This window comes from Rhinopithecus roxellana, chromosome 14 (genome assembly GCF_007565055.1).
Source record: "Rhinopithecus roxellana isolate Shanxi Qingling chromosome 14, ASM756505v1, whole genome shotgun sequence".
Taxonomy (NCBI): domain Eukaryota; kingdom Metazoa; phylum Chordata; class Mammalia; order Primates; family Cercopithecidae; genus Rhinopithecus; species Rhinopithecus roxellana.
Window position 1 is genome coordinate 57,410,699 of NC_044562.1, and position 26,422 is coordinate 57,437,120.

Below are 26,422 nucleotides of genomic sequence, written 5' to 3' on the forward strand. Positions count from 1 at the left end.
GGGGAGTGGGGCTCACTGTATCTGAGCTGATGTTTATTGGGGAGGCCATGTGGATTGGGGGTAGGTTCACTGTTCCAGTCTCTGACCTCCTTGAGCTCTCACACTCAGGGTGCTGGGCCTGGTGACCTCCTGGGGCCTTTTCACTATGAATTAGAAGAGAGGGGTGGAGGGAGTTGTCCCTGGAGCATTTGGTGTTTCTTGTTTGTTTTGTCTGTTTTTAAGCACTAAAACCCTTAAAAGTGTTTTTCATGTAATGCTAAAACTAGTGCTTCCTCTTAATCTGTGTTGGCTGGCCCAGTTGCCACTCTAAATTCAGAAGAGGAAAGCGACCCTCCAACCTACAAGGATGCCTTCCCTCCACTTCCTGAGAAAGCTGCTTGCCTGGAAAGTGCCCAGGAACCTGCTGGAGCCTGGGGAAACAAGATCCGGCCCATCAAGGCTTCTGTCATCACTCAGGTAGAAACACCATTCTTTCTTTCTTTTAAAAATTTTATCATGCAACATGTCCATGTAAATGTTTTAATTTTTTTTGTTTTGTTTTGTTTTTGAGACAGAGTCTTGCTCTGTCACCCAGGCTGGAGTGCAGTGGCGCGATCTCGGCTCACTGCAAGCTCCGCCTCCCAGGTTCACGCCGTTCTCCTGCCTCAACCTCCCAAGTAGCTGGGACTACAGGCATGAGCCCACCACGACACCCGGCTAATTTTTGTATTTTTAGTAGAGACGGGGTTTCACCGTGTTAACCAGAGTGGTCTCGATCTCCTGACCTCATGATCCGCCCTCTTCGGCCTCCCAAAGTGCTGGGATTACAGGCATGAGCCACCGCACCCAGCCAATTTTTAAATTTTTTTTTTTTTTTGAGACGGAGTCTCGCTCTGCCGCCCAGGCTGGAGTGCAGTGGCCGGATCTCAGCTCACTGCAAGCTCCGCCTCCCAGGTTCACGCCATTCTCCTGCCTTAGCCTCCCGAGTAGCTGGGACTACAGGTGCCCGCCACCTCGCCCGGCTAATTTTTTTGTATTTTTTAGTAGAGACGGGGGTTTCACTGTGTTAGCCAGGATGGTCTCGATCTCCTGACCTTGTGATCCGCCTGTCTCGGCCTCCCAAAGTGCTGGGATTACAGGCTTGAGCCACCGCGCCCGGCCAATTTTTAAAATTTTTAGAAATCAGTTGCTGTGCTTTCTTAACCTATCCTTCCAAGCATAGAGTTTCTGAACATTCAAGATTGAGAATGCTTTGAGTAGCTAAAGGGAGAAGGCCTTCACGTTAAATCATCCCCCACCCCAGAGATGTTTCTGTCGACCACTTGTCTCGTGTCCACCCTGGATACTAGCACTCAGCAGGACTGGCACATGGTCGGTTTGCAGGCAGTGTTTGTCAGATGAGTGGGTCCTGTTTTCTGTTCTCTATTCATCGTCCCACTTTCTTGAAGCGGTTAACCAGTTTCCTGGTTTTCTTTGGCTTCACTAGCCCTTCTCTCTGCTACCTGAATTTGAGATGTTGGTGAGTTTCAAAACTTTTATATAAACTCATATCTTCTGGTCATGGTGGAAAATTATCATCTCTCTGCCAGCGTCGTCCCTGAAATTTAGGCTCATAAACAGCTGCATCCCAGTCCTTCCATTTTCACCTGTCTGCTATCTTGTTAGTGGTTTTGTTAAATGTACCGCTGTCTACTTGGTGACTGTGGTCTCAAACCAGGGTAGTTGATTCCTCCTGCTTCTACGTTGTCCCTCCTCAGTTCTTCTCCATAAAGCAATAGGAGGGACCCTGCGCCATCAAGCAGAATATGCCTCCTGCTGAAAGTCTGTATTGACTTTTACTACGGGGTGGGATGGGTGATCCTCTGAACTGTGCCCCTCTGGTGTGCTCATCAGGTGCCCCATCCACCTCCTCGGCTTTCCTGCCTATACACCCTTAGTTCCCTCACCTCTTAGCATGGATAGCTGCCTCGTGCTTCAGGAAGGTGTTTCCTGGCCGTCCCCAGGCTCCACCTCCCACGTTCTCTTACACTCTCTTCCCCCTGTTGATTTCATCACAGCCCTTGCTAGCTGCCTCATTCATTTGTGCAGCCGATGTAGTTATCTCCTCCTTAGGATGCCAGCCTCTTGACCTTGGCGCTTTCTCCGTGTCTTTCAGCTGCTTTATCCCAGGGCTTCGAGCAGTGCCTGTGGGCAGGGTGGGGCTACTTTGTGAGTGGATGGTGATGAACACATGTTCTTTACTCCCTGTCTGTTGGCTTTCTTTTAATCTCTTAACCTTCCCTTTTTTCATCTTTTTTGAACAGGTGTTCCATGTACCCCTGGAGGAGAGAAAATATAAGGATATGAACCAATTTGGAGAAGGTGAACAAGCAAAAATCTGCCTTGAGATCATGCAGAGAACCGGTGCTCACTTGGAGCTGTCTTTGGCCAAAGACCAAGGCCTCTCCATCATGGTGTCAGGAAAGCTGGATGCTGTCATGAAAGCTCGGAAGGACATTGTTGCTAGACTGCAGACTCAGGTGGGTAGCCTGAGGCCTACTTCTCCCCAGTGACTGTGTACCGGTTCCATTACTCGGCTCCTGATGCTAGAACTTCACTGGACCCTTCTACCAATGGGACAGTTCAGTCTTTTGGAGGTGGGACAGCAACATTTAGAGTCCTCTGGCATTTTTAGTGGAAAAAACTCACTAAACTAATAATAGAACTGGGACACTTACCATTTTTGCTCTTTGAGTGAATGAACTTGAAAGTAATAATAATTTTTTTGTTTTAAGAGACAAAGTCTCACTTTGTTGTCCAGGCTTTTGTGCAGTGGCACTTCACAGGTGTGGTTACAGTACACTGTGGCCTCGAGCTCCTGGGCTCAGGCAGTCCTCCATCGAGCCTCCCAGTTAGCTGGGATTACAGGCACACCACCACATCTGGCCAAACTGAAAATTAGAAGCTTGTCCCAGAGTTTGAGACACTTAAAAGAAACTGGGCTTGCTGAGTGGTGAAGATGGTGGTCCCCATTGCTTTGCTGGTGTGTTCATTAACTACATGTTAATAGGCCCCAGATTTAGGAGATTACAAGTTCAAATTATATTTTAAGCCACTTTCCTAGTCTTTGGCAGTCCCAGTACTTGGACTTTATTGAAGAACATTTGTAATAAGCAAATCTCTGATGCATTTCTCCCTAACTGGCAGCACTTAAAGACCAAGAAAAATGTAAACAATCTTATTAAAATGTTGCATGACTGCTGTTGTACTGCATAGGCTTATTTAGGAATGGGGGTTCTTCCCATCTGCTGCTGAGTCTCCTTGATCTTGTGGGAGCTGGATCTGGAGCACAGTGGTTGGATGGTGGGGATCTGATGGGAGAGGGGCCGAGGGGTAGGAGCGCAGGGCGTAGCCAGGAGGCGAGGCAGGGGAGTGCCGTCTGATGCAGGTCCAGCTGTGCCACTTAACCACATGGGGGCATCGGGACCGTCCCCAACCCCAGCTGGCTTCATGGAGTTAGGAAGAACATTTGTAATAAGCAAATCTCTGATGCATTTCTCCCTAACTGGCAGCACTTAAAGACCAAGAAAAATGTAAACAATCTTATTAAAATGTTGCATGACTGCTGTTGTACTGCATAGGCTTATTTAGGAATGGGGGTTCTTCCCATCTGCTGCTGAGTCTCCTTGATCTTGTGGGAGCTGGATCTGGAGTGTTAGGAAGGTGAAAGTGTTGCTCGTAATTGTCCAGCATTGTGGCCAGTGCATAATAGGCTCTGAAAGTTTTGCTGGTGTCTGCCAGTCAGTGGATATTTGAGCCTCTGTTTTGTAATGAACACTGCAGGGGAAAGGGCCACTTCACTGAATATATGGATCAGAATGAAGACATTCACCCCTGACACTCTCTCCTATTCCTCGATTATCATAAAACAAATCCCAGATACATTATTGTGCCTTACTAAAGAGATTCCCATGTTTTTATGTATACATATGTATAGTCATTCTGCTCTTAACTCATGTAATCATACTGATAGTGGTTTCTTAATATTATACCTGTGTTTAACCCAGTCTGTGTTGGACTTTCCTCACCATCTCAAAGATGTTTCTTCCAGTTGGTCTGTTCAAGTCGTTGTCCAAACAAGGTCCCAGTGTTGTATTTGATTATAGAGTCCTAAGTCTCTTCTCATTCTTTAACGTGCTTACTCCCTCCTACCACCCCCCACCCTTTTTTTTTTTTTGAGACAGGATCTCACTTTGTTGCCCGGGCTGGAGTGCAGTGGTGCAGACACAGCTCACAGCAGCCTTGACCTCCTGGGCTCAAGTGATCCTCCTGACTCAGCTCTTCAAGTAGTTGAGACTGCAGGCATGCACCATCAGGCCTGGCTTTTTTTTTTTTTTTTTTTTTTTTGGCAGGTACGAGTTTTCACCATGTTGCCCAGGCTGGTCTCAAACCCCTAGGCTCAAATGATCCACCCACTTCAGCCTCCCAAAGTGTTGGAATTACAGGCGTGAGCCACCATGCCCAGCCAGTCCTCCCTTTTTTTAATACCATTGATGATTGGGGACTGTGGGTGTTTGGTTTGTTCTGCTAGTCACTGATTTTTTTTGGCGAACTGGTATTAGATCTCTAGGGGCTTGGTTACTTCCACAGTCAGCTTGTTTGGCAAGAAGACCCTGTAGGTGGTGCTTAGTCTGTGCTGTGATAGCTGGTTGTTCTGCTTGTACTGATTTTGAGATTGATCAGTAGGCTCGGGTCTGGGTCTTCCCTTGTAAAGTTCCCTATCAGTGGTTTGTGTAATCATTTTACTGTCAATTGGTGGTTACTGCCCAGATTCGTTAAGGGTTGCAAATTATGCTTTTCTAATTCTCTCCCTGCTCATACATTAGTTGATAATTCTTGTAAAGGTTTTTTCTTTATCAGCAGTTGAGTGGGAAGTGCCAGATAAATAATTGATTCTTTGGCACTCCAGCGACTGCAGTGTTGATCAGTGACTCTTTTAGTGTCATCATGAACTCAGGCACTGTCCGCCATTCTTCATGCTGGAGATGCTTCATCTTTGGCCAGTGGGTCCCCTCCTTTCAGTTTTGTTCCCTGCAGCTTTCTGTCATGACCCATTAATATCAGTCACTTCTGGCCAGGCGTGGTGGCTCATGCCTATAATCCCCAGCACTTTGGGAGGCCGAGGCAGGCAGATCACCTCAGGTCAGGAGTTCGAGACCAGCCTGGCCAATATGGCGAAACCCCATCTCTACTAAAAATACAAAAAAAAAAATTAGCCAGGCATGGTGGTGCACGCCTGTAATCCCAGCTACTTAGGAGACTGAGGCAGGAGAATCACTTGAACCCGGGAGGCAGAGGTTGCAGTGAGCGGAGATCGCGCCACTGCATTCCAGCCTGGGCGACTGAACAAGACTCTGCCTCAAAAATAAATAAATAAATAACTTCTTAATTTCTAACACAGAAAGATGCCTCAGGCTAATCTTACATATTTCCTTCCACAGACCTTGAGTCGGCTATTTCTCTATGAACTCTGAACCTTTTGAGTAGGAAATTGCAGTTGGAAACTCCAGTCTCCATAGGTGGACATGGCGACTAGGTTGTCAAGAGCTTCTAGGCTTTTTCAGAAGACAGAGCTAGGAAAATTGTGCTTTTAAGAAAGGAAAATCAGGCGGTGGCTCTCACACCTGTAATCCTAGCACTTTGGGAGGCTGAGGTGAGCAGATTGCATGAGCCCGGGAATCTGAGACCAGCCTGGGCAACATGGCCAGACCCCATCTCTACAAAAAATAGCTGGGCGTGGTGGCGCTCCCCTGTAATCCCAGCTACTTAGAAGTCTGAGGAGAAAGGATTGTTTGAGCCTGGGAGGTGGAGGCTTCTGTGAGCAGTGTGTGTACCACCGCAGCCCAGCTTGGGTGACAGAGTGAGAGTAAACAAGCAAGTTTATATTTTCTTCTGTTGCTTGTAAATGTGTTCTTACATTTCAGTTTCTGATCTGTTTGGAATTCATTGCAAATAGGGTTGAGGCACTGATCAAGTTTCACCTTTTTCCATATGGCTTTCGAGTTGTCAGCACTATTTTTTTGTTGTTGTTTTGTTTTAACACAGGGTCTCAGCCTGCCACATAAGCTGAAGTGCGTGATCACGGCTCACCAGAGCCTCCACCTCCTAGGCTCAGGCAGTCCTCCTACCTCCGCCACCCCAGTATCTGGGACCACAGGCACATGTCACCATGGCCAGCTAATTTTTTTTTTTTTTTTTTTTTTTCTTTTTGAGACAGAGTCTCGCTTTGTCACCCAGGCTGGAGTGCAGTGGTGCAATCTCGGCTCACTACCAGCTCCGCCTCCCGGGTTCACGCCATTGTCTTGCCTCAGCCTCCCGAGTAGCTGGGACTACAGGCACCTGCCACCACGCCCAGCTAATTTTTGTATTTTTAGTAGAGACGGACTTTCACCATGTTAACCAGGATGGTCTTGATCTCTTGACCTCATGATCCGCCCTCCTCAGCCTCCCAAAGTGCTGGGATTACAGGCATGAGCCACTGTGCCTGGCCTCGGCCAGCTAATTTTTAAAATTTTTGTAGAAGTGAGGTCTTACCATGTTGTCCAGGCTGATCTTGGACTCCTAGGCTCAAACAGTCCTCTCACCTCAGCCTCCCGGAGTGCTGGGATTACAGGCGTGCCATCACTATCTTGAAAAGACATTTTGCTCCAGTGGGCTTGAGTGGCTGCTTTTATCATGTCCTAGTTGTTTATATTAACTTAGGTCTATTTCTGGGTTTTCAGTTCAGAGCAGCAGGTCTGTCTTTCCATATACTGAGATTTCCTATATTAATGATAATGATTTCGTGTTCAATGTCTAGGACCACTGTTAACACCTCTACCCTGCACTATTCTTTTTCAGGGTTTTCTGGTTTATTTTTGTTTGTTCTGTATTACAACCTTTATAATCAGCTGTTTGAAATTGTATGAATATTAACTGCCATCGACTTAAACCTTCTTGTAGCTCTTTTAAGGAGTGTTTTCTAAGTTCTAATGCACATACTTCGCCTTGTGTTGGGCTTTTTGTCTAGCTGTTTTCTTGTCCTTTTTTTCTTTTGTCCTTTTTTCTATTAGAAACACATCTTTTGGCGCAGTGGCTCACACCTGCAATCCCAGCACTTTGGGAGGCCGAGGTGGGTGGATCACGAGGTCAGGAGTTCGAGACCATCCTGGCCAACATGGTGAAACCTTGTCTCTACTAAAAATATAAAAATTAGCCGGGCGTGGTGGCACACGCCTGTAGTCCCAGCTACTCGGGAGGCTGAGGCAGGAGAATCCCTTGAATCTGGGAGGCGGAGGTTACAGTGAGCCAAGATCACGCCATTGCACTCCAGCCTGGCGACAGAGCGAGACTCCGTCTCAAAAAAAAAAAAAAAAAACGCATCTCTGTCATTACATCTTCCAAGTAGTTGTTGTTTGTGGAAGTTAATGTTGTTAACTTCTGGATTTCAGTCTTTTCTCCCTGCTATAAATAGAATTTAACCCAGCAGTTTTTTCAGGGTTTCTGGATATGCAGTCATGCTTCTTCCTGTCCAGCTTCTGTGGATGTTAACTGTTGCCTCCCTTTGTGGGTGTATATTCCAGTGGATGGTTAGTAGTGCAGATACACTTGAACTTACGCTAGGCTGGGAGTCAGGGCAATCTTCCCCAAGCATGTGATGTTTAAGCTCACACTGTTCTAATGATGGGTTGGGGCTGGTGGGCAAGAATAAGCAAAGATGGTGTTTCTGCCAGAATGTCTTGGAAAAATACGCTCCTTCAGATCCTACAAATATTCTGTTTTCCTTGATTCTCTTCTTGCTGTAGGCCTCAGCAACTGTTGCCATTCCCAAAGAACACCATCGCTTTGTTATTGGCAAAAATGGAGAGAAACTGCAAGACTTGGAGCTAAAAACTGCAACCAAAATCCAGATCCCACGCCCAGATGACCCCAGCAATCAGATCAAGATCACCGGCACCAAAGAGGGCATCGAGAAAGCTCGCCACGAAGTCTTACTCATCTCTGCCGAGCAGGTGAGGCGTGTGTGAGTGCCTCGTGCCCCTGCCTTCTTCCTTGTGCAGACCGCACTCCCTCATGGGTTGCCGTGTCCAGTGTGGAGGTAAAGGCATAAGGTGGTGGGGGGTAGAGGGCTTGACTCCAACCCTGAGAAGCCGTGTCTGTCCCCAGTTTGTTTTCAGAGGCCTGTTCTCATCAGGTCATCCCTTCCTTTCCAGGACAAACGTGCTGTGGAGAGGCTAGAAGTAGAAAAGGCATTCCACCCCTTCATCGCTGGGCCATATAATAGACTGGTCGGCGAGATCATGCAAGAGACAGGGACACGCATCAACATCCCCCCACCCAGCGTGAACCGGACAGAGATTGTCTTCACTGGAGAGAAGGAGCAGTTGGCTCAGGCTGTGGCTCGCATCAAGAAGATTTATGAGGAGAAGGTACATGATTTAGAGGAGGCAAATCCCCATGTGCAGGAATAGAAGCTAGGATTTGGGTCTGGGGATTCAGTTAAGGCCTGGCTCAGCCCCTTATCTTTTTGTCCTTGATGAAGATGCTTATTGTCTCTACACTAGAGTGGCCCGTGTAAGATCGGTGCCCGCCCCTCCCTTGCTGTTGAGCATCTGCAGGCCAGTTGTCCTTGCCGTCCTGGGCCTCTGGCTGTGCTGACAGGCTGCCAGCTGGGCTGCCCCAGGTCAGACGCACAGCCCATACTCGTTCACGTCTTAGATTAAGCTGTTAGCTCCGCTTAGTGAACTTTGAGATCTGAAACAGGTTCCTTAATTGAGGGAAAGGATTGGGTGTTTTGCAGTGTTCAAGGACAAGGTTATCAGCCGGCGGGTGACTAGACTGGCGAAAATCCAGTCTTGAGCAGTGAAGTTGGTGGGGATTGGCTAGTCCTGATCACTGTTGTTCACTTCTTGGGATCAGCATCTGTAGTCTGGGCCACTTTGGCTTGCTTTCTGCAGCAGTGGCCGTGCCCACCTGCCGCTTCCCATACCTTTCCCTTTGACTGCCCCTTATGGTGCTCTTATTTAGAAAAAGAAGACTACAACCATCGCAGTGGAAGTGAAGAAATCCCAGCACAAGTATGTCATCGGGCCCAAGGGCAATTCATTGCAGGAGATCCTCGAGAGAACTGGAGTTTCCGTTGAGATCCCGCCCTCAGACAGCATCTCTGAGACTGTAATACTTCGAGGCGAACCTGAAAAGTTAGGTCAGGCGTTGACTGAAGTCTATGCCAAGGTAACTGCCTCTGAGCATGAAATGTGTCTCTTTTGAGTGGAGTCCGTGGGGCCTTCATGGATGAGCTCTCGATTTGTAAATCCTGGGGCCTGGACACAGTGCAGGTGCCTAGGTTTGGGGAGTGCGCGTCTCTGAGCCCCAGGTGAGCAGCCTGGCTTTCACTGACGTGACCTTGAGCTCTGCAAACCCATGGCTGTTTTCCCGTTTTCTTAGGCCAATAGCTTCACCGTCTCCTCTGTTGCCGCCCCTTCCTGGCTTCACCGTTTTATCATTGGCAAGAAAGGGCAGAACCTGGCCAAAATCACTCAGCAGATGCCAAAGGTAAGGACGCGTTTTTCACCTGTTGTATTGAATTTGTCTTGTTTTCTGTCTGTTTCTGACATTGCTTTGTTGACCTTTGTACTGTGGATGCCCTTGAAAACGGGTGTATTTTTCTGAATTAACTGGCCTGTTTGACATGGTCAACTTCCATGTTAGCTGAAGAACAGCAGAATAAATGTCTGTAGATGTCTGTACCATCCTTCTAGTCTTTAACCAGAGAGGATTGTGTGTTACTAGGTTTCATAAGTATCTTAGGAAACATGTCATTTAGTAATTATGGTGAAATAACTTCATAATCGTTTGAAGAGCAGAACTTGTATACAAATTGTATTAAGAGTGAATTAAAAGCTTTCTCAGTTTACCAAAGGAGATTGTAGCATCCAGAAAACATGAACAAGAAAGAAATACCAGAGAATCCAACCATCATATTTAATTCCTGTTTTGTTTAAAATGTGTTTCCAGTTAATGTTACAGTCCTTTTTAAAAATAATTTTTTTTTAATTTTATTCCTTCTGTTTAGTGACAAAGCCTCACTCTGTCACCCAAGCTGGGGTGCAGTGGCGTGATCATAGCTCACTGCAGCCTTGAACTCATGGCTCAAGTGATCCACTCGTCTCAGCGTCACAAGTAGCTGGCACTACAGGCGCGCACCACCATCCCAGGCTAGTTTTTGTGGAGGCAGGGTCTTGCTATGTTGCCCAGGCTGATCTCGAACTCTTGGGCTCAAGTAGTCCTCCTGCCTCAGCCTCTCCAAAAGTTGAGGTTATGGGTGTGAGTCACCATGCCCAGCCCTTTTCCTTCTTATAGCTTCATATAAGGACCAGTCTCCCTCCCTTAACTCCTGACCTGGAGGGTAATAAACCAGGAAAGCTGGCAGCCTTGTCTACGTCGAGCCAGTTCCTTTGCCACTTTGGTGCAGCTATACTAGTTTTAAAATTCCATCCGTGCCGTCTCATTCTTCATGCAACTGAAGAGGACCAGGCCTTGGAAAAGTTCGGATGATGTATGAGCATCTTGCATGCTTCATGTTAGTGGCTTCTGTGGAGCAAACTGTGTTCTCAGTGAAAGGCAAGATTATTTGGCCACAGTGTTGAGTTTCCTGATTATGGCTCCCTAACCTTCCCTTTCAGCTTTGCTTGATGTCTGTGGATATGTCCCTCTTTCCCTCACATATATATGAGGCAATTTGGGATCAGAAGCCACTCCCAAGAGAGCACCCGTGGGCTCCCTGAGGACCAGCAATTGCACACTGGGAGCTGAGGGGCTGCAGCTGTGCCATTCTGTTTTAGCCATCTCTTTTTGTGTGGTTTTGGTGTGGTAGGTTCACATCGAGTTCACAGAGGGCGAAGACAAGATCACCTTGGAGGGCCCTACAGAGGATGTCAATGTGGCCCAGGAACAGATAGAAGGCATGGTCAAAGATTTGGTAAGGTGCCCCTTGGAATGTTGTGTGTGCTGGTGACAAGGGAGGCTCTGAGTTGGGCATGGGTGGTCATCTCTCGGTGACATCCCCCGTGGCTGGGCACGCAGGCACCCAGGGCATCCTAGCTAGGTGAGTACTAAGTTCTGAAACAACTAGAAGCTGGCTGAAGTCCTGGAATAGTTGTGGGTAGAGGAAACTTTATTTTGAAGAAGGCATCTTTCAGGGGAGACACAGGGGCAGTCTCCAACAATTCCTGACAGCTGAGGGGTCAGAAAAGGCGACCATGGAGACGGCCGGGTGTTGGTTCAGCTCATTGACCAAGTAACTGGGCGCATCCATGGACCTCTGTGCTCCTGCAGATTAACCGGATGGACTACGTGGAGATCAACATCGACCACAAGTTCCACAGGCACCTCATTGGGAAGAGCGGCGCGAACAGTGAGTGAAGCTGTCTGTTGCAGTGGGGCCAGTGTGCCCTGAGACCCTTGTTGGGGTGTCAGCTGTGAGAACTAGGACGTCTGTGCAGACAGTCCAGGCCCAGTGCTACCTGCAATGGGAGTTTCAGACTTTACATCCTCCTGCCTGCGGGAAGAGGCCACTTTTCCTTTTCCCCTTGGTGCAGTGGTTGGATTAGAGCTGTTTGGCCAGTGGGTGAATTGTCACTTTTGGAAATCCATCTAAGCCCTCCTGCAGGTAACCCACAGGGGCCATGTTGAAGGCACGCCCAAGGGCAGCATCCTCTGTATTTCAGTCAGATCTGCTAGATTAGCCCATCAGTGTTTGTAGTACTCATGCCTTCTGAACATGGAAACTGCTGATCTGGAACTCACTGAAGTGTAAAAAAAGTCTAGATTTGAGCCCAAGTAAAAACAACATAGGGAGGGATACTTTTTCTCTTTTTGAGACAGGGTCTCGCTCTGTCACCCAGGCTGGAGTGCCGTGGCGTGATCTCAACTCACTACAGCCTCCGCCTACCGGGCTCAAGCAGTTCTCCTGCCTCAGCCTCCTGCGTAGCTGGGACTACAGGCGCATGCCACCACTTGCAGCTAATTTTGTTTGTTTGTTTGTTTGGAGACGGAGTCTTGCTCTGTTGCCCAGGCTGGAGTGCGGTGGTGCGATCTCGGTTCACTGCAAGCTCCGCTTCCCGGATTCACACCATTCTCCTGCCTCAGCCTCCCGAGTAGCTGGGACTACAGGCGCCCGCCACCATGCCTGGCTATTTTTTTTTTTTGTATTTTTTGTAGAGGCGGAGTTTCACGGTGTTAGCCAGGATGGTCTCGATCTCCTGACCTTGTGATCTGCCCACCAGGGCCTCCCAAAGTGCTGGGATTACAGGCGTGAGCCACCGCACCTGGCAATGTATTTTTAGAAGAGACGAGGTTTCACCGTGTTGGCCGGGCTGGTCTCAAATTCCTGGGCTCAGGTGATCTGCCCTTCTCGGCCTCCCAAGATGCTGGTATTAAAAGTGTGAGTCGGGCTGGGCGCGGGGTGGAAGGTGAGAAGGCAAGCATGTCCTCCATTCCTGGATAGTTCAGTGGATGAAGGAGCCTTTCCCAGGGAGTGGGACACCAACCTGCATCACATGACTGAAGTCCGTGTATCCGTTTTTGTTACGAGTAAACATAGGCTTGTCAGCTGTGCTGTGGCCTGTGCAATGGTGAGCTCTCTGATGTCAGTCTTACGTTTTGTGGTCATTTTACGTGACAGGGACGAGAGTCTACAGGCACAAAGTGACCTTTTTGTGCACTGCTTGAACCATGCACACACCATAAACTTGCTTTTATGTTTTGTTTTGGTTTTGGTTAACCGTAGTGTTTATTTAGGCCTGACACAGTGGCTCTTGGCTGTAATCCCAACATTTTGGGAGACCAAGGCAGGAGGATCACCTGAGCCCAGGAGTTAGAGATGAGCCTGGGCAACATAGTGAGACCCCCATCTCTACAAAAAAGAAAAATTTAGCCAGGCCTGTGGTCCCAGCTACTCAGGAGGCTGAGGCAGGAATATCACCTGAGCCCAGGAAGTCAAGGCTGCAGTAAGCCGTGATCATACCATGCCACTGCATTTTAGCCTGGGTGACAGAGCAAGACCCTGTCTCAAAACACATATATCTGGAAGTACAGTAGTGTAATTCTAACATTAATTTCTAGTTTCTGCCCCCGAGAAATTGCAGAATACAGCTTAGTGAGTCATGTCTGTTCTGATTTCTTCTCATGCAGTTCCTAACTCGTTTTCCTTCGTAATCTAAAAAAACCTGCTGCCCAGCTCCCATGTCCTCTGCTTCTCTTGTCTTGTGTTGCTCCACCTGGAACAGCTGTATGTCCATGTCACCCTCCATCAGCGCATCGCCTCGTTGCTGCCTCTGCATGTGCATGTGTTCGGGATGGATGCACAAAAAGTCCTCCTGGTGGTCCTTCCAGCAAGCTGGGCTTTCCTTTACTGCACAGTGGGCAAGATTCCTGCCTTGTTTCCTGATGATATGGCTTCTCCAGAGTTTGGGGGACCTGGAACTCTAACTTGGGGGTACTGGGTTCTATCCAGAGAGGTTGACAGCAGGAGGGTTTGCAACAGCACTTGTCTTGCAGAGACAGTGAAGTGCTCAGTTCGAATCTGAGCCAACAGTAGATGGGGTCTCTGGGCAGCAGCATGGTCCCCGCAAGGCTCTTAGCATCAGTGATGCTTTTGTGTGGAGTTAACGTGTGTGGTTTTTTTAACTTGAGAATAGTAGTTCCCAGACTTACTGCACATTAGAAACACCTGGAATCCTTTAAATATTCTGAAGCCCCAGCCATACCCCAGACGAGCTAAATCCCAGACTGAGTGGCCCCAATCATCAGTTACTTGAAGGTCTCGGGGCATTGCCAACTTGTGGTCGAGGCTGAGAGCCTGTCCTCCAGAACCCTTGTGATCCAGGTCAAGATCATAACTGGCCCGCATTCTAGACAAGGGAGATTCTTGTTTTGGAAGCTAAGCATCATTTTTGGTGAATGGGAATCACTGATAAGGTGATGTGGCACTTTAGCCCTGTCCTGCCTAGTTGTTAGTCACTGGCAGAATGTTGTTGGTCTGTGTCCTAAATGTGTTTCCTTTTGTGTTCCTAAGTAAACAGAATCAAAGACCAGTACAAGGTGTCCGTGCGCATCCCTCCTGACAGTGAGAAGAGCAATTTGATCCGCATTGAGGGGGACCCACAGGGTGTGCAGCAGGCCAAGCGAGAGCTGCTGGAGCTTGCATCTCGCATGGTAAGTGCCATGTCCGGGGCCTATAGGAAGGCACTGACCTTGCGTCTGTTGGGTCCCTCTAAGGAGTAGTGTGTTGTGGTGTGCGGCCTTGGAGAATGGAAGTCAACAAATCCCACGTTGCACTGGAACTGGATTTGACTCCCTGGGGCCACATTTCCTTTATCCTCCCCAGGTCACCTGCACATCTTGTCCTCCATGGCTGTGTGCTGTGCTAGAAGGGCACAGAGACTGTGTGGCAGCGTCTTGGCCTTGGCCACACCCTGGGTTCCCAGATGCCTGGGTACCATCTCCAGAGATTGTGACAGACATTTCTGGATTCTCAAAGGCATCCCAGGTGGTTCTCATGTAAGGCCAAACTCGAGGATCACTGCAAACCTGAAGTGGGGGCTGTTGCTCTCTACCACCTGGCAGAAGCACTGCACTGCTCTGGGCTCCCCGATGTTTCATACATGCTTATGCCAAGCTGTGAGCACCCTTGCTTCTGTGAGTCAGATGCCCACACTTGAAAGTCTCTGGGTGTCTTTTGAGTATCCAGAGAAGTCAAAGACTGCGTGAGTGCCTGCAGCAGCCCTTTGGCCTGACTGTGTGAGGAACATGCCCCAGGGTTCCTGTCATTCGCTTAGGGGCTTCTTTGTTCACCTCACCCCAGTACCCACATGAGGAATCTCAAATTGGCAGACCTCTTTTATAGCCCTCAGCTGCAATCCAGGGTGTGATGCAGCCTCCCACTGCTTGTGGCCTTCCCGGTGCTCATTTCCCCAGTCTCATATCCCAGGTTCTCCTCTTAGCCTGGCCTCCAGCCCAGGTCCGTGGTCCTGGCTGCTTTATGCCCTTCCTGACTGCTGAGCCCTTATTTCTCTGTCAGCCAATAGCCGTTTGATCCAGAATCTCTCAGAATTCTCAGAAACGTTTGGTAGGCTGATGGTGTTCTTCCCTGGATTCCAGCTCTGCTTATTCTTCTGTATTTCTCCTGACATTTTAATGGGGCCTGTTGAAGAAGTTGAGAGCCATATGGGTTCAGTGCCCTGTGCTGAACATTCTTAGCCACGCAGGGAAAGTGGTCCGAGCCACCTTCTCTTCAGAAGGGGTCACTCACTGCTGTGCAGAATGCCAAGCCTCCGAGTGGAAGAGCTGGGCCTCCCCTGTAGCACCTGTTAAAACAGAAGTGCTCGCTGAACTGCTTTGGTAATTGCCACTGTCATGATGGCACTTTCGGTTGAAGGGTCCTACAGTGAGTTCCGTAATTGGACTTTGTGGAGGAAAGTGGCGCGCAGCCAGTGTTGCGGAGTGTGGCGATGCTTGGCGAGAGCACTCACCATGTGCTGTGCACTCTAACAGCTGGTTGCTCCCAGGGGTGCTATGAGGTGCCACCTGGAGACCACCTCACCTGCTCTGTGAAGGACTGCGCCCAGGGCTCCCTGGTGTCCCCTTGTGTCAGCGGGGAGTTGCTCACCATGCTTGTGATAAATGGCATCTACTTTAATTGTATTTTTAGGAAAATGAGCGTACCAAGGATCTAATCATTGAGCAAAGATTTCATCGCACAATCATTGGGCAGAAGGGTGAACGGATCCGTGAAATTCGTGATAAATTCCCAGAGGTAAAGTTTCCCAGAGACATTCTGTAACTCTCTAGGAGTGGTCCAAGTCACGCTTAAGGAATATTTGATGTTTGGGATATATGACCTTCCTCGTACTTGAACTTAGTCTCCCCATGATTTGTTCTAGGTCATCATCAACTTTCCAGACCCAGCACAAAAAAGTGACATTGTCCAGCTCAGAGGACCCAAGAATGAGGTGGAAAAGTGCACAAAATACATGCAGAAGATGGTGGCAGATCTGGTAGGGGTGTTTTACATCCTTTCTTGTATGACAGCACCTGTGGTGGGTGGGGCGTGTGTCCTGTCAGAAGTCCTGACCCCCACAGGACCCCTGCTTTGGAGAAAGCACATAGGAACTGGGCTGGGCTTCCATCCAGGGACTTGGGACAAAGTGGTGACGGCTTCTCACTTAATACCTGGATGTTTAGATTGGCAGCCATTGTTAAGACTGCGATTCAGGTGGGGAGATTTGCTTTTCTCATGCCCAGTTACCTTGTTTCCTTGAGGAGTCTTCAGATACTTAGAGAAACTGTCCCATCCAGTAAGATGAGAGGTATAACAGGTGAAATGAGTCATATACTGATTTATTATCTTTCTCAAAAACTGAAGTGGGAACAGGTTTAGAAAGTATAGCGAGCAGTGGATGCGAAGGCCATAGGCGGCCCATGTATTTCCATGGGCTTCACCTTAGCTGATGGCTGCCCTGGGAGAGGCGATGGTGAGGGACTCCAGCACTGTGAGCTGCTGTCACATCACTGCCGAGTGCAGAATTGCCCAGAGCGTAGGGGTCCGTGCTGTCTCCATGTGTTCTGAGCCTCTTCCTCAGCCAGCTCTGATCCTGGCATGGGGCATGAACTCTCTCTTAGCCAAAAAGTGGACTTGCGTCAATTGACTGTAATTTGCAAGGTAAGTTAGTTGTTGGGCAAGTGATCTTTTACGTACTCTCATGACAAACCCCTGAAGGTTTATTTGCAAATGCCAGTGCCCTGTCGTGTTCATGCTACCCTTAGGGGTGGAAGGGATACTGTATTTCATTCTCTAGCGCAGGTGGTGAATCGGGCTGTGTTTTTTGTCTTTAAGGTGGAAAATAGCTATTCAATTTCTGTTCCGATCTTCAAACAGTTTCACAAGAACATCATTGGGAAAGGAGGCGCAAACATTAAAAAGGTGATAGCTTGTCCCCTGCATCTTGCTGCTTCTTGCTGTGTCCCCTGTAGCCCTGCACCCTTTTGGTTTTAGACTAGGAGGGACTCTTCCTTACTTCTAGCCCTGTGCTCAACTGTGTCTCAACTCCGGGAGGGCTCTAGTCAGCTTCTCATGGTGATCTCTCTCCTGTAGATTCGTGAAGAAAGCAACACCAAGATCGACCTTCCAGCAGAGAATAGCAATTCAGAGACCATTATCATCACAGGCAAGCGAGCCAACTGCGAAGCTGCCCGGAGCAGGATTCTGTCTATTCAGAAAGACCTGGTAATGGGAGATGTTTTCTAATGGAGATCCTCCAGTAAAATCTCTAACAGCCTCTAAGATTGAGCCTGGGGTTGAGTCACGCCAGGGTCACTGGGCCAGCACGGACTCAGATGGCATATGTGGAAGATTGCAGCACGTTGCAGCTTTCAATCCAAGCTGCTGCTGAGTTGGTCAGCAGTTTTCTGCCTTTGTCTCTCATGGCGCTTACTTACCCGGACCTGCAGCAGTAACGTTTGACATGGCCACTTGTCTTATTAGACATTTTCTTTTTGTTACCTGAAAATCTTATCTGAAGGTATTGATGGTATTTTCTTTCCTTTAAAAAAAAAAAATGACATGCAGTAAATTGTACATATTTGTAGTGTACAATTTAATAGTTTTGACATCTGTATACATCCATGAAATCATCCCCACCATCACCCCAAAAATGTCCCATGCCATTTTGTTTTAGTCTCCCTCCATCCCACTTGGCAGCTCCTTAAAACCACAGTCCCCTCACCCGCACCTCTCTATCCCCAGGCAACCGCCAGTCTGCTTTCAGCCACCGTAGATGCTTTTGGATTGTCTACACTTTTGTGTGAATGGAATCATAGCATCTACTCTGTTGGGCCCATCTGCTTTCACTTTGCAGGATGTTTTGACATTTGTGTGTGTGGTCACCTATATCATTGCTTTGTCCTTTTTTATTTCAGGGTAATATTATACTGTATGGATAGATCATCTGTTTCTTTGTGTGTACTTGGTAATTAGTGTCTTTCAAGGGGTTTTCTATTTTCTCCAAGTTGTCAAATTTATTAACATGAAGTTTTTTTAGAATAGTCCTGCATTAGCCTTTTGCTGTCAATACTGATGTTACCTCTCCTTCATAATATATGTAATCTGTGCCATTATAAAATGATGCCTTTTCCCTGGTAGTGTGCTTGGCTCCGAAGTCTGTGTTATCTTCCCCCCCCCATGTTTAAAATTTTGTTGGAGATGAGGTCTTGCTGTCGTCCAGGCTGGAGTACAGTGGTGCAGTCATGGCTCACTACAGCCTTGGCTTCCCAGACTCAACCAGTCGTCCCACCTTAGCCTTCCAAGTAGCTGGGATCACAGGCGCATGCTACCGCACCAGGCTAAATTTTTTTTTTTTGCAGTTAGTAGAGATGAGGTCTTGTTATGTTGTCCAGGCTAGTCTCAAACTCCTAAGCTCAAGTGATCCTCTCGCCTTGGCCTTCCAAACTGCTGGGATTACAGGTGTGAGCCACTGCACCTGGCCTACTTTATATGATACTAAAGTGGGTATCTTTTTGGCAGCTTGCTTTTTACATTAAATCTATCTCTGCTTTTTAGATTATGATGTTTGTGGCCGGGCATGATGGCTCACTCCTGTAGTCCCAGCACTTTGGGAGGCTCAGGTGGGCAGATCACTTGAGCTCACAAGTTCAAGACCAGCCTGGGCAAAACCCCGTCAGTACTAAAACTACAAAAAGAATTAGCCAGTAATGGTGCTGCATGCCTGTAGTCCCAGCTATTCAGGAGGTTGAGGGGAGAGGATGGTTTGAGCCTGGGAGGTGGAGGTTGCAGTGAGCTGAGATTGCACTGCTGCACTCCAGCCTGGGCCATAGAACCAGACCTTGTCTCAAAAAAAAAAAAAAAAAAAGTTATAATGTTTGCATTTAATTACATTTGTGATTATATGTATGTTGTATATCACATACTTACATTTATTACATATATTTAACACATGGTTAAATTGCTTTTACTGTAATTTTTTTACTGTAATTTTTTTCTCAATTGTAAAATATACAAAGCAGAATTTATCATTTTAATCCTTTTTGAATGGTTAACTCAACTGAGTACATTCACAAGGTTGTGCAACCATCACCCTGTCCATTTTCAGAGCATTTCCCATCATCTTACCCAGAAACTACACCCATTAAACAATAACTGCCACCATCCCCATGTGCTTAGTCACCACGATGTGATGATTTTATATGGTTGGCTTTCAGTCTACCGTTTACATTATTAACCTTTAAAAAAAATCCATTATTTTTTAAAGAGGTTTAAGTAATATGAAAAAATGTATGTATTATCCACACAGTTGCCATTTCTAGAGCTCTTCATTGCTTGGTGTGCTGCTTGTCTTCATTTTCCTTCTGTCTGAAAGATAACACTTAACATCTCTTGTAGTGTGTATCTGATAATGAATTCCTTCACTTTTTGTATGTCTCAAAGTATTTTTTTCCTTCACTTTTGAAAAATGTTTCTGCTGCATAAAGGTTTCTAGGTTGGCAGGTTTTTCCTTTCAAGACTTGGCTTCAGTGCTGTCTCCTGTTGTTCCTGATGAGAAAGCTGACGTCTCCCCGGCTTTGTTCCTCTGTCCATGACAAACCTCCCTCTAGCTGGTTTTAGGATTTTACCACCGTCTGAGCAAGTTAGGATGTGTCTTTGTGTAGTTTTCTTCATGTTTCTTAGCTTGGTGTTTATTAAGCTTCTTGAATATGTGTGTTCAGAATTTCATCAAATGTGGATAATTTTTGGTCACTGTGAGTATTTTTTTCTGTTAGCTCCTTGCTGTCTCCCCGTCAGGGAGTCTAGTGACTGGGGTCTTCATTGTCTTCTACTTGTGCTCTGTCTATTTGAGTGGGGGGAGGGGCCATATTGGTTTTCTCCATGAGTTTCTTGAAATTCATTAATTCTTTGCAGTGTTCTAATCTGCCTAATTTCGTCTAATATAATTTTCATTTTAGACGTTATTTTCTTCTCTAGAAGTTCAGTCTGAATTAGTATCTTCTGTATTTTCAGTTCTTAACATGTTCAGTCTTTCTGCTTTTGGCCATAGACAATACAGTTAAATACCTGTTTTACTGTCCTTGGCTGGCTGATTCTAACACTGTCATTTCTGGGTGGTTTTCTATTTTCTTTTCCCCGTTGTGGGTTTTCCCCCTATTCTTTGCATTTCTGGTGTTTCTTAATGAGGGTGTTTTTGTATTCCTCTGCATTTTTTTTTGGCTTTGTGAAGTTACTCTGAAACATTTTGCTCCTTTTAGGACTTGCTTTTAAAGTTTATTAGGGAGGATCAGACCAGTATTTAGTTCAGGTCCAAATATTTCCACTGCTGAGGTAAGATCCTTCTGAGTACTATACTCCACGTCCCAGAAAGTTGAACCTGCTGAGGACGGCTCTGGACCAGGCCCCAGCTGAGCTGCAGGCACTGTTTCCTGTGATCCTTCTGGGGATTCTTTCCCAGGCCCAAGGTGATTTCCTCACGTGTGTCAATATATGAGTGGCTGGTCTCCAGATCTCGGAGGTTCTCGATGCGTCTCTTTGGGCTCTGACCTCCCGTTCTTGCTATCTTGGATGGTTCCGTTTCCTCACCTTCCTGTACTGTAGCAGCAACTTGGGGCAGTTGTAGGGCTCACCTTGTTTCCTGTCTCCAGGGTCGTGAAAATCACCATTAGGCAGTAAGTTCAGTCCAGTCCCTGGTATTGCATCTTGGCTGAAAGCAGAACCTTTGGTTTTAATAGGAAAAGTTCATCCATAGGCATATGGACCCACCTCTGGCAGAGCCGGAGAGTTGACTGAAGAAGAGCATTATGTGTGTCTGAAATTACCAAGCTCCTGCCCTCCAACCCAACACACGTCCACGAGGACGCTGGGTCCTGTTGAGTTAAACACCTCCCAGTGCGCCTGCTCTGCTGGGCGCACCCCACTCTCCCCAGGACGTGCACTCTGCCAACACATTATCCAGCGCGTTGCTCCCTCCTCCCCCTGTGCAGATGAGAAATGGCTTGGAGAAGTTTGGTCAGCGCTTGTAAGTGGCAGCACCAGGTTCTAAGCCTGTGTGTTCACCACCACCAAAGATGATAGTTTATCTTTTCCTCTGCCCTTTTTGCCACAAAAATGTGACTTCCCCCTCCTGTTGTGTGTTTGGTTTCAGGCCAACATAGCCGAGGTAGAGGTCTCCATCCCTGCCAAGCTGCACAACTCCCTGATTGGCACCAAGGGCCGTCTGATCCGCTCCATCATGGAGGAGTGCGGCGGGGTCCACATTCACTTTCCCGTGGAAGGTTCGGGAAGCGACACCGTTGTTATCAGGGGCCCTTCCTCGGATGTGGAGAAGGCCAAGAAGCAGCTCCTGCATCTGGCGGAGGAGAAGGTGAGCATGAGGAGGGAGCGTGACTCTCGGCATCAAGCCTGGTCCTCACTACAGTGTTCTGTCTTCTCACGGTGGAAAGCCTTAAGTGCCCTCCCTTTGTGGCAGGTCAGAAAACAGCTCTTTAATATACTTTTTATGCTTCTTGGTTTTGCTGTCCCTGGAGGCCCTTCCAGGTCCAGATGCTCATGTATACAGGAGGTAACGACGCTCTTTGGCTTATTGGCTTTGGGTGCTTTTGTCTTTTTCGTATGATTTACAGAAAAATCGACCATTCTTCAGGTGTAGTTGAGTTGTAATTAACATGAGACATGCGACCACAATAATCACAATTCATTTTCATCACCTCTAAAGATTGCCCATTGAATTGCTGTTGTCCCTGTGTCAAAACCTATCTGTGGATATGTTTCCGGGCTCTTCTGGTAACACCAGATTTATGGGAAGTCTAGAAATCAACAGTGTAAGCCCTCTCAACTGGCTGCTCTACATCCCTTGGTGAATTAGCCTGTCAGTTTGTAGGAAAAAAGCATTTTCATGCTTTGATTGGGGTTGTGTTAAATCGAAAGATGAGGCTGGTGAGGACTGACAGCTTGGCAGTCTTGACTCAGTCGTTTCTCCATGTTTTTTAGGTCTGTGATTCTTCATTGGTGCTTTAGAATTTTTAGCATACAGATCCTGCACATTTTTATGTTCGACTTAGCAGATCTAACTGCTGTCATTCTTTTAGTGCTATTATAAATGGCACTTTTTTTCCATTTCCAGTTGTTAGCAGGTGGAAGTGCTTGTGATTTTTGTATGTGGACTTTCATGAGACTGCTAAATGAAGCTCATGTATGTTAGTGCCAGTCACTTTTTTGTGAATTCTTATTTTATATGTAACAATCACGTGGTCTGTGGAGTTGTGTTTCTCTCTAATCTGGAGCCTCGTATTTCTTGTCTTTTTTTGTTGTTGTCGTTAGATTGTATTAGATTGATTTTTTTGTCTTTATGTTTAACCAGCCTTGCATTTCTGGGGTAAGTTTGGTAGTGTGTCTTTTACCATATTGCTAGAGTGGATTTGCCTAATTCATTGCCTGATTTTTGACTAATGCTGCTATTCCTGGGTGTCTTTGAAAAGCAGCAGTCTCTAGGTGGTATTTGGTGAAACCTGCACTTAAAAGATAGCAAAGTTGTTATTTAATATTTTTATGCTAGCACATTTTTCTTTGGTATTCCTGCTTGCGGGCCGGGTCTTGGGTCCAGAGAAAGGCAAGAGCTATCCTTGTGGATGTGAGTCACGTAGAGCAGCACCCTTCTCTGTGTTCCCCTGCATGAGTCTGCCAAAGGTACTGGTGTCCACAAGTACAGTGTCCAGGGCCTTTCGAGGACCCTCGTTTCTTGTTGCCACACAAGGGTGTCATGCTACATGAGGCCTCTGAGGGCTGGTCTCTAACTATAGCCTTGGTTGGCTTGTGTCCCTCTGAGCTTGAGCTTGGGGAGTGGCTGGTTTTGTGGGGGCTGATCTGTAGCACTCGTGGGAGGAGAGGAAGCCTGGCCCAGATTTGTGTGTGCTTGGTCTGGAAGCAGGTAGAAAAGTGGGAGCACGGGGCAAGCCTCTTGGGCAGCTTGCTTCCTGCTCTGCTGGGCATACCAGGATGTGCACTCTGCCAACACATCGTGCAGCACGCTGCTCCCTTCTCCCCCTGTGCAGATCAAAAATGGCTTGGAGAAGTTTGGTCAGTGCTTGTAAGTGGCAGGACCAGGGTTCTAAGCCTATGTGTTTATTACCACCAGCATCTGATTGTTGTGGAAGAGAAGTTATGTGTGCGGACTGTCTGGGTATTTATCTTGTTTATTCAGTGAGGTGCGCTGGCCCCATTTTGGGGATATTGGTGCAACATCAGGACACTGGTGACAATGTAAGGGGAGCCTGACCTTGCTGCCCTTCAGGCCCTCTTGTCTTCCTCACTGTGGTCCAGGCATGTGGTGTCAGGCTAACAGAGCGGGATTGGTTTCTGCAGCAAACCAAGAGTTTCACTGTTGACATCCGTGCCAAGCCAGAATACCACAAATTCCTCATCGGCAAGGGGGGCGGCAAAATTCGTAAGGTGCGTGACAGCACGGGAGCACGCGTCATCTTCCCCGCGGCTGAGGACAAGGACCAGGACCTAATCACCATCATTGGAAAGGAGGACGCCGTCCGAGAGGCACAGAAGGAGCTGGAGGCCTTGATCCAAAACCTGGTAGGGAGCGGGCCTCGGCGGCCGACTCTGCCGGGGCCGTGGTGGGGTGCGGGCCTCGGCGGCCGACTCTGCCGGGGCCGTGGTGGGGTGCGGGCCTCGGCGGCCGACTCTGCCGGGGCCGTGGTGGGGTGCGGGCCTCGGCGGCCAACTCTGCCGGGGCCGTGGTGCGGTGGCTTATCTTCCATCTCTTCTTAACACTGCAGGATAATGTGGTGGAAGACTCCATGCTGGTGGACCCCAAGCACCACCGCCACTTTGTCATCCGGAGAGGCCAGGTCTTGCGGGAGATTGCTGAAGAGTATGGCGGGGTGATGGTCAGTTTCCCACGCTCTGGCACACAGAGCGACAAAGTCACTCTCAAGGGCGCCAAGGACTGTGTGGAGGCAGCCAAGAAACGCATTCAGGAGATCATTGAGGACCTGGTAGGCACTTGGGTGCTCAGGGACGGGTTCTCACCCCCAGTGGCCACTCACCAAAGCCATGTATGGGTGTTCCCTCCACCCGGCAGGCAGGTGACTCCCTCATACGGCCCCGGAAGGCTTCAGAAGGGGCTTTCGGGTGCTTGCTCTTATTTCCTCAGCCTGTCTGGCCTCCTTCCTGATAGCTGGTGAGAATTCTGCCTGTGAGAACCACTTTAAAAAAAAAAGAGAGAGAAGAAGAGGAGAGGAGAGAGAGAGAGAGGAAAGAAAGCAAGAGAAAGAAAGAAAATGCAGTCTGTAAGGGGTCAGAGAAAATGGAAATGCAGTCTAAGAGGCCAGCTCACTCCTCCCCTCTGTGAAGGAAAGAAAATCGATTTGAGGGCATCCACGTGAATCCACAGGAAGTCACGAGAAGACGTGGTCTTTTTCTAAAGCAGTCCTTAGAGTGTCCCCTCCAGGTCACTCACCTGCCAGGGCCTTGGGTGCCCTTTCCCTGATAATCAAGTCTGTTGCATCCTCATGGAGTCAGAGGCTACCCCAGGAGGTCCCACTCCCTTGGCTGAATGGCCACCCTCCAGGGACGGCAGCTGGCCTTCTGGGGCACATTTCAGAGGAGGCCCACCCCCTTAGACCTGTCCTGCTACCGTCCGTCCTCCCTGCGCCTGGAGCCCTGGACTCAGGAGAAGGGGAGCATCTGTGCCAAGTGGCTGTAGAGAACAGGAAGGAAGGTGGTGTGAAGAGTTCCGTAAAACTGGCCCGAAGGAATTTAATCTTTGTTGTTTTCTTTTTTCTTTGTGTACCTCCCTCCAGGAAGCTCAGGTGACATTAGAATGTGCTATACCCCAGAAATTCCATCGATCTGTCATGGGCCCCAAAGGTTCCAGAATCCAGCAGATTACTCGGGATTTCAATGTTCAAATTAAATTCCCAGACAGAGAGGAGAACCCAGGTGGGTCCCCCATTAGCCCTGTTCTGCTTGTTAATAGTGGTGCCTCCCACGTGAGAGGCGGAGCTGTCGCACATACTGGTGAGGCTCTTTCCTGTCTCTGCTGGAAAACTATCTGTGTATTCTGGGGGCTTCCAGAGATTCAGGGTCACTCCCTGGCCTTTAAAAGATGGGCTATGTCAGTTATTGACAGAATGACCAGGTGACCTTCACATGTCCTAGAAACACGCAAGGTAGCGAGTCCCAAGGTGATGAGGAGTGTGCAGCCTCATCCTCGGGTGCCCCGAGTTCAGTCCCAGTGATGACATCGTTTGGATCGCATGAGCGCCGTTGGAGAGCTTCCTCCTCCACACCTCCCTTCACTGTGGGGTGTCCCCTGTGAGGCAGGCAGCTGCAGCCTCTGTCTGGCCGGAGGGCACCATCCAAGTGGCCGGCAGTTCCTCTAGGAGGGCATCTAGCTCTCGGTACCCTGCTTGCCCCCAGCTCTGCTCCTGCACCTGGTGGTGGGGAGGCGACCTGTGGGATGTGGGTGGGTTGCCGCTCTCTCACTTGCTCTGCATTTGTGAAAAAGGTCTGCTTTCCACTCTGTGTGTCAGGCTTGGCTGAGCTGTTTGGGCGGCAGGTGGCCCTGCAGCCTGCTGAATTCACATACGGTCATTCTCTGGGCATCCAGGAAGCCTGTCACACACAGCCATTCAAGCCCCTTTGTTTTCCTGAGAATACAGGCTGTTTTGAGTTAGGAAACTAATAAACTCATACTGCACTCCGTCTAGGTTTTCCACTTCAGTGGTTATTTAAAACTTTGATTTAGATAGAATTTCACAGAACAGCGTAGACACGTCCTGATAAGAGTTTCACAGAACAGCGTAGACACGTCCTGATAAGAGTTTCACAGAACAGCGTAGACACGTCCTGATAAGAGTTTCACAGAACAGCGTAGACACGTCCTGATAGCGTCACAGAACAGCGTAGACACGTCCTGATCGTTTCACAGAACAGCATAGACACGTCCGGTTCACAGAACAGCGTAGACATGTCCTGATAGCGTCACAGAACAGCATAGACACGTCCTGATAGCATCACAGAACAGCGTAGACACGTCCTGATTAAGTTTCACAGAATAGTGTAGACACCTCCTGTGGCACCAGTTTCTTTTCTCAACTTCTCCCCTTTTACACGTTTTTTTTTCTGAATGTAATTTTTAGACATGTCCCTTTATTCATGGTGGGTATTTTCGTAGAACAAGGACATTCTCTTGCATGGTTCTAGCAGATTTATTGGAATCAGATCTAACATTATATAACAGTAGTATCTAACATGTTATCAGTATTCAAATTTGCCAGTTTTTCTCCTTCAGAATTGCCTACTTCCCCCCGCCCCAGGATCACCCTTGATTTTAGGCGGGCGTCTGTC

At 48.1% G+C, this 26,422-nt stretch overlaps 1 protein-coding gene across 3 annotated transcripts in view; it reads left to right on the forward strand.

Annotated features, from left to right (window-relative positions):
• The window catches only part of HDLBP (high density lipoprotein binding protein), an 85,833-nt gene that overhangs the window by 49,913 nt on the left and 9,498 nt on the right, over window positions 1–26,422 (forward strand). For all 3 annotated transcript variants that reach the window (XM_010376997.2, XM_010376999.2, XM_030916938.1), the window contains exons 4-20: window positions 299–456; window positions 2,283–2,498; window positions 7,803–8,009; window positions 8,211–8,426; window positions 9,025–9,231; window positions 9,445–9,552; window positions 10,874–10,978; window positions 11,335–11,413; window positions 14,075–14,214; window positions 15,710–15,814; window positions 15,942–16,055; window positions 16,895–16,981; window positions 17,153–17,284; window positions 21,207–21,425; window positions 23,423–23,644; window positions 23,848–24,066; window positions 24,874–25,012. In XM_010376997.2, coding sequence (XP_010375299.1) covers window positions 299–456; window positions 2,283–2,498; window positions 7,803–8,009; window positions 8,211–8,426; window positions 9,025–9,231; window positions 9,445–9,552; window positions 10,874–10,978; window positions 11,335–11,413; window positions 14,075–14,214; window positions 15,710–15,814; window positions 15,942–16,055; window positions 16,895–16,981; window positions 17,153–17,284; window positions 21,207–21,425; window positions 23,423–23,644; window positions 23,848–24,066; window positions 24,874–25,012 — 2,673 coding nt within the window. The remainder of the gene's footprint in view (window positions 1–298; window positions 457–2,282; window positions 2,499–7,802; window positions 8,010–8,210; window positions 8,427–9,024; window positions 9,232–9,444; window positions 9,553–10,873; window positions 10,979–11,334; window positions 11,414–14,074; window positions 14,215–15,709; window positions 15,815–15,941; window positions 16,056–16,894; window positions 16,982–17,152; window positions 17,285–21,206; window positions 21,426–23,422; window positions 23,645–23,847; window positions 24,067–24,873; window positions 25,013–26,422) is intronic.